The sequence below is a fragment of the Lepisma saccharinum genome, chromosome 19 (genome assembly GCF_977018435.1).
Source record: "Lepisma saccharinum chromosome 19, izLepSacc3.1, whole genome shotgun sequence".
In the NCBI taxonomy this organism is placed as follows: domain Eukaryota; kingdom Metazoa; phylum Arthropoda; class Insecta; order Zygentoma; family Lepismatidae; genus Lepisma; species Lepisma saccharinum.
Genome location: NC_139247.1, coordinates 8,477,962 through 8,484,946, shown reverse-complemented (window position 1 = coordinate 8,484,946; position 6,985 = coordinate 8,477,962). Strand labels below are relative to the sequence as shown.

Below are 6,985 nucleotides of genomic sequence, written 5' to 3'. Positions count from 1 at the left end.
GAGAACAAGTCTGACGAGTCGGTTCGACCGATTGGTTTGTCGTTACGGAGAATCGACCAACTGGGTGCTGATATGTTATGGAATGTGGTCGCCAGGGTGTTGCAATCGAACGCCACGTTCTTATCGACGGACCTTCTACAGTTGCGTGTGTCCGTGATTGGCATGCCTGTCGGTTACGGACAAAAACTGAACTCGCGCGGTCTTGTAGCGCACGAGAGATACGCAAAAGTGAAAAAAGTGTGGTGACAGTGAAGAGCGAGATCAGAGGTGAGAAGATATGTCTGGCCAAAGCCCTGGTGATCGGTCGGATGTATGCGGACAAAGAGTCAGATCCTGAGTATTTCGGGAAATACCACAAACAATTTAAGATGGGTCGTAGAGTGTTGACGTCGTCGGCGATGGAGTTGTGTGGAAAGGCCGGGGTATCGCTGGAGTCGACTGGGGGAGGTCTCTCCGAATTGGCTGCGTTCCAGCGTTATTTCGGAAGTGAGTACAAAATCTTTGTGTTCAGCGACCTGGAGAAGCCGGAGGTGTTGTTCGCCCAGGAGGTACCCCAGGCGAAGAAGTCGATATACCTGTTGCTGAATCAGAGAGACAACCACTATGACGTCATTGTGAATCCAGTGGCTGCGTTCTCGATTCCTTATTTCTGCGAACGGTGTTACGCTTTTTCCCGAAACTTGCGGCACGTGTGCAAAAATATGTGTCCTCTGTGTCACACGTCGCCCGTGTGCGAGAAGGAAGATGTGGTGCATTGCGAACGATGCAACAGGAATTTCAACAGCGATGTGTGCTACAACAACCACCTAAGCACTCGCTACGGCGGGGGCACGGTGTGCACGCAGATACGAAGCTGCACGGGATCTTACCAGTTGTTGGACGCCACCCATCCGGAGAGTGCAAAGCATCGTTGCGGCTACAGGTATTGTAAGACGTCCAAATCACAACGCGAGATGAACCATCTGTGCTACATGCAGAGGGACAATGGAGGTGGTGAGGAGATCAGCTGCAAGAGATACCTGTTTATGTTTTATGATTTCGAAGCCACGCAGTGCACACCCTATGTCGGTCGACCTTCGACATATGTACACGAACCATGCTTGTGTGTGGTGCAGCAAGTGTGCAGTGTATGCATCGAGGACACAGATATGATGAAAGATTGCTTACAGTGCGGTATTCGCCAGCACTGCTTCGAGGGAGAGGATCCTGTGCGAAAGTTTATGGACTACGTGTTCGTGGAGCGACCCTACTTCAAGAGGATTGTGTTGGTGGCCCACAATTTCCGAGCCTACGACGGTATGTTTGTGTTGTCCGATTTGCTGAAGAGGGATGTAGAAGCTCCCGAGGTGATCATGGACGGTACGAAAATCCTGTTTATGAGCGTGGGGAAGAAGTTGCGATTCCTGGATTCCTTGAACTACTTACAGATGCCCCTGTCGAGTTTCTCAAAGACATTCGATTTGGAGGAGACAAAGGGATTCTATCCGCATCTGTTCAACACCAAAGGAAATCGCGACTACAAGGGTCCCTTCCCCAACGACCGGTTCTTCGATCCGGACCACATGTCGCCTCAACACCGCCAGAAATTCTACGAGTGGTACAACAGAGCATCGAAGGGATGTGTGTTGTACGATAACGCCCACGAGTGTCGCAAGTATTGCATTCAGGACGTCACAGTACTTCGAAGAGGATTGCTCAAATTACGTCGGTATTTCCTGGACATCGCCAATGTGGACATTCTACAGGACTGTTTCACCATAGCGTCGGCATGCTCCCTGGCGTACCGAAGACATTTCCTCTCGGACAACACCATAGGCGTGATTCCACGTGACGGCTACCGCAATGTGAGTAATCAGAGCAAGATCGCGCTGAAGTGGTTGCTGCATCTGGAGAAGTCGGAGAAAGTAGAGTTGGAATATGCCGGTAAAGAAAGGGAGCATGTGGCAGTGAATGGCATCGCTGTGGATGGGTACGACAAAACCACAAGGACCATCTACAAGTTCCACGGGTGCTATTTTCACGGATGTCCATCCTGCTATAAGGAGCGATCGAAGAATATCCAATCCGACCCGACGGATACGATGGGTGCTCGATACGAGCGAACGCAGAGGGTGACATCGAATTTTCGCCTATTGGGTTATACTGTGGTGGAAATGTGGGAGTGAACGTTCCGCGGGATACTGCGGGACCGACCCGACCTCAGCCGCGAACTGGAAGAACATCCGTTTTTTCGGAGTTCTCCGCTGGTGGCGAGGGATGCGTTGTATGGAGGTAGGGTGGAGGTGTTTAAAATGCGAGGAGTGGTTGGCGCCAGCGAGGAGGAGAAAATACGCTACTACGACATCACATCACTGTACCCGACCGTCAATAAGTTCGCCAAGGCACCCGTGGGACACCCAGAGGTTCTGTTCGGTGCATCAGCACCGACACCGAAGGAGGTATTGGAAATGGACGGCATAGCCAAACTCCGAGTGCTTCCGCCGCGAGACCTATACATTCCCGTGCTGCCTATGAAGACGGGAGGGAAACTGTTGTTTCCGTTGTGTTGGAGTTGCGCAACGGGGCTCCGACAAGAAGGAGAGTGCGACCACACGGATGCGGAGAGAGCAATCACGGGAACGTGGGTGCTGGATGAAGTTCGCCTCGCCGTCGAGAAGGGCCACAAGATTCAGGATGTGTACGAAGTGTGGAGGTACGAGGTGAGCGTCTACGACCCGACGACAGGTGAGGGGGGTTTGTTCGCTCAGTACGTGAACACGTTTCTGCAAATCAAACAGGAGAGTAGTGGTTGGCCAGCGTGGTGCACGGACGATGAGAAGAAGGAGGAGTATATTGGTACCTACAAAGAGCACGAAGGGATCGAGTTACGTAAGGAGCGCATCGACAAGAATCCAGGACTGCGTGCTGTTGCAAAATTGTGCCTGAACTCGCTTTGGGGAAAATTTGCGCAGAACAGTAACAAACCACAGACGTCGATCATACGAGAACCCAGGGATCTCTTTGAAAAGTTGACGGAACCCGGTGTCAACGTGAAGCAGGTGTTGTTTGTCAACGATGACACGGTGATTGTGAGTTGGGACTACCTGAATGAGTGTGCACCTCAAAACAGCAAAGTAAACGTCGCAATAGGTGCGTACACGACAACTTTCGCCAGGATCCGTCTGTACAAGCTGTTGGACGCTGTGGGGGAAGATATATTGTACTGCGACACGGACAGCGTGATATTTCGCGAGACCAGACGATCACGCGGGAAACTACGGTTGGGTGACCACCTGGGAGATTTGACGGACGAAATGTCGGAATTCGGCGAAGGTGCCTACATTAGGGAGTTTGTGTCCGGCGGTCCGAAGAATTACGCTCTGAAGGTGTGGTCCCCAACAAAGGGAAAGGAGTTCCACGTGGTAAAAATGAAGGGTATCACGTTGGACCACGCCGCGAGTTCGAAATTGAACTTTGATGTGGTGAAAGATTTTGTGCTGCACATGAACGAGAAAAAGAAAATGGTCATCCAATACCCCAGACGGATTGCGAGAAAACGACGTTTCGTGCTAGTGACAGAACCTCAGGAAAAAACATATCAGGTGGTGAATACAAAACGACGGATAAGAGATTCCACGTTGGACACCCTACCATACGGCTACCGTAGCGTCCAGGAGGATGAGGAATAATAGAAAAACGGTGGAAATGCGGTGAAAGTCACAGTCATTGCGATGGTTCTCCAATGGAAACAACCGTTCCGATGCATCGTGGCTGGTCCTAGTGGTTGCGGCAAGTCGACTTTTGTGTTGAACCTGTTGCGAAATAGAGGTGAACTTATCGATGGAGGAGGATTCAAGAGGATTGTGTGGTGCACGGGATCAAACTTCGCACCACGCAAAGTGGAAGGGGTGGAACAACATAACGGTATGCCAAATTACGACGATTTGAGGTCCAACCCTCCATGTCTGGTGATCCTGGACGACCTTATGAACGACGGCTACAACGCGCACGAGGTGTCCGACCTGTTCACCAAAATGTCTCATCACGAACGAATCAGCGTCATTCTTTTGACTCAGAATTTATTTCCTAAAGGTTCCCAATCGCGAGATATCGCCCTAAACGCTAACTACATGGTGATCTTCAAGAACCCGAGGGACCACTTGCAGGTGTCGACGTTGGCGCGACAAATATACCCTTCCAAGTGGCGATGCTTCGAAAAGGTATTTAACGATATCACCCGACAACCATACAGTTATTGTTTCCTGGACTTCACGCAGGACACACCGGAGCCTCTACGTATACGTTCGGAGCTGTTTCCAGAAAGATACAGGTACTGTGCGGTTCACGTTCCCGACCCCGATCGATGCCTGTCGTACGACCGAGATGAGCAAATATATACGCTCCAATAAAGCGCTTTTACATACTCTCCGAACGTCGAACCCACGGATTCGCAAGGCCATCCTCAAGGAGGCGGATCCGAAACTGGTGAACGCCCTGTCCGAGTGTTGCCTGAACGTGTTGAACAAGAACGTACCCGTTACGAAGGTGGTCAAGCGCAAGTTGAGACAGTACAAAAACGTGTTGCGGAAACTCGCCAGCAAGAAGGTGCCGAAGCGGCATCGAAAACGTCTTCTTGTGCAAAAAGGAGGCTTCCTTCCTGTGCTGTTGGGCAGCGTGATTAGCGGTCTGCTGGGAACACTCCTGAATCGGTGAGAGAGACATGGCGTCGTCGACACAGTACAGAAATCTGATCATGATGACCCCGGATCAGTTCGACAAGTTAAAAGGCAACGACCTGAATGCGCAACTGTCGGATCTCGATCAGGAGATGCAAAAAATCCTTCGCTCGAAAATCATGGACGATCACCAAAAGTGGTCACTGTATCGACAGACGTTGGACAAGTATCTGCGGGTGATTCGGAGAGGGGAGGTACCGGTGAGCATACCCGTTGTGGTGGAAGGTGATGCTGGTGGAGAGAACGCGACGCCAGCAAAGGTGAAACGAGAAGAAGATAAAAAGTTCGAGACGCCACCGAGACAGTTTCCATTCGCACAGACGGAACGGTGGTCATGGCCGAAAGCGGGGGAGGAGCAGGAGTTTGAATCGACGGAAGAAGAAGAAGAGGAGGAGAAACGGAGAGTTAAGAAGAAGAAAAGAGAAGAGAGAACACCTATCAAACTTCGACTACGAAGACGACCCGTGGGAACGAAGAGACCTTGGTCGAAACACGTAGCATGGGAGCCGCTGAGGATGTGAGCAAGACGCTTCACGACGTCTACTACGCTCCCGAGAAGGGGGAGTCCTTCACGACGACGGAGAAACTCTGGGAGGCGACAGGGAGACGGATCCCGAAGAAGAAGGTGCGGGAGTGGCTCCAACAACAGGATACGTACACCGTGCACCGACCGAAACGCATCCATTACCCCAGAAGTAGGTACAACGTGACAAACATGGACGACCTATGGGAGGCGGATCTCAACGACATGCAAAACCTTCAAAGGTACAATCGTGGTTGGAGGTACCTGTTGACTGTGATCGATGTGTTTTCAAAACGCGCGTCCGCCGTGGCGTTGAAAAACAAAACAGGTCCGGAGGTGACACGAGGGTTCGCCGCCATACTGCGGAAGGAGGAGGGTCGTAAACCTTTGGTTCTACAGACGGATGCAGGTTCCGAATTTAAAAACACGCATTTCCAGAAACTGCTGAAAGAGAAAGGGATAGAACATCGGATACCCAGAAACACGGACATGAAAGCGAGCGTAGTGGAGCGATTTAACAGAACGTTAAAGACTCGAATGTGGAAGTACTTCACAGCTCGCGGTACATACAAGTACACCGACGTTCTTCCGAAACTCGTGGAAGGGTACAACCACTCGTACCACAGAAGTGTAGGCATGAAGCCGGCGGATGTGAACGAAGGTAACATATACACGGTGTGGAAAAACCTGACGAAAGGAGAGAGAGGTATGCAGCAACCTACAAAAACAAATACAAATCTCCGAGTGGGCGATATGGTTCACGTGAGCAAGTTGAAACTCCCCTTCGAAAAGGGGTACGTACCGAATTGGTCGCGTGAACACTTCAAGGTTCACCGAACGATACAACACCACCCTGTACCGGTGTATCTGGTCGAGGACCTACAGGGAAACTTGTTGGAGGGTTCCTTTTACGCTGAGGAACTACAGAAGATCATCGTTCCCGAAGACAAAGAGTATCGTATCGAACGGATCCTTCAACGTCGCACTCGTAACGGGAAACGCGAATATAAAGTCAAGTGGCTCGGCTACCCCATGTCATTTTCCTCCTGGGTAGGCGAAGAGGACATTCGGCGAACGAGGTAGAACAAGAACCATGGAGTCCGACGAATTTATGATGTTCCTACCGTCCAACAGTGCAATGGATTATTTTCCCGGAAACACTATCGCCCGGTACACGACCAAACTACCGGAACCCGTAGAGTTGGGTCCGGGGTGGGAAGTGGGTCTGTCCGAGGTTCTCTACCCATTGTATTTCGACAACGTAGTTCGTTTGGACGAGACTCTACTCTTGAAGTTCCCTGTCATGCAGTACGACCACGTGGCGGAGTTCACGATGATGATGTTCGATGCGCTGAAACACGAACCTCGCGAGAAGATGCGCTCCTACATCGACGATTTCATCAGCAAACATAGAGGCAATCTTTGGGAAAGGTGTGCACAAAGACAAAGAGGATGACGAAAGGAGAAGAAAAAAATTGCGTGGAGAACGAGAAAAGAGAGATGACGCCGACCTCTACTATGGCATGACGTTACCGATTCCAGGAGAAACGCTGATACCCACCCCTGAGGAGGAAGAGGAGGAAGACTCGAACGTAGGACGTGGATCAGTGTCACGAAAATTAGATGATAGTGGTGGTGGTGGTGGTGAGGAGAAGAAGACCAAGGAAGATGACCCTAACGTCATACGCGTGCCTCCACCGGATCACAAGAAAAGGAAGATGAATGAAAGTGGCGACGGCGGCGGCGG

The 6,985-nt window shown here is 51.0% G+C and overlaps 2 protein-coding genes across 2 annotated transcripts; both read left to right on the top strand.

Annotated features, from left to right (window-relative positions):
• The first annotated feature begins 308 nt into the window (after positions 1 to 308).
• LOC146002782 (uncharacterized) lies at positions 309 to 2,165 on the top strand. The gene has a single exon (XM_083140714.1). The coding sequence runs from the start codon at positions 309 to 311 to the stop codon at positions 2,163 to 2,165; it is 1,857 nt and encodes a 618-aa protein (XP_082996840.1).
• Positions 2,166 to 2,291: 126 nt separating this feature from the next.
• On the top strand, positions 2,292 to 3,668 carry LOC146002781 (uncharacterized). Its single transcript, XM_083140712.1, has one exon. It carries the CDS (start codon positions 2,292 to 2,294, stop codon positions 3,666 to 3,668), a length of 1,377 nt encoding a protein of 458 aa, XP_082996838.1.
• The last annotated feature ends 3,317 nt before the right edge of the window (positions 3,669 to 6,985 follow it).

Coding starts and splice junctions, on each gene's coding strand:
- LOC146002782 (XM_083140714.1), top strand. CDS start 309: ATGTATGCGGACAAAGAGTCAGATCCTGAGTATTTCGGGAAATACCAC.
- LOC146002781 (XM_083140712.1), top strand. CDS start 2,292: ATGCGAGGAGTGGTTGGCGCCAGCGAGGAGGAGAAAATACGCTACTAC.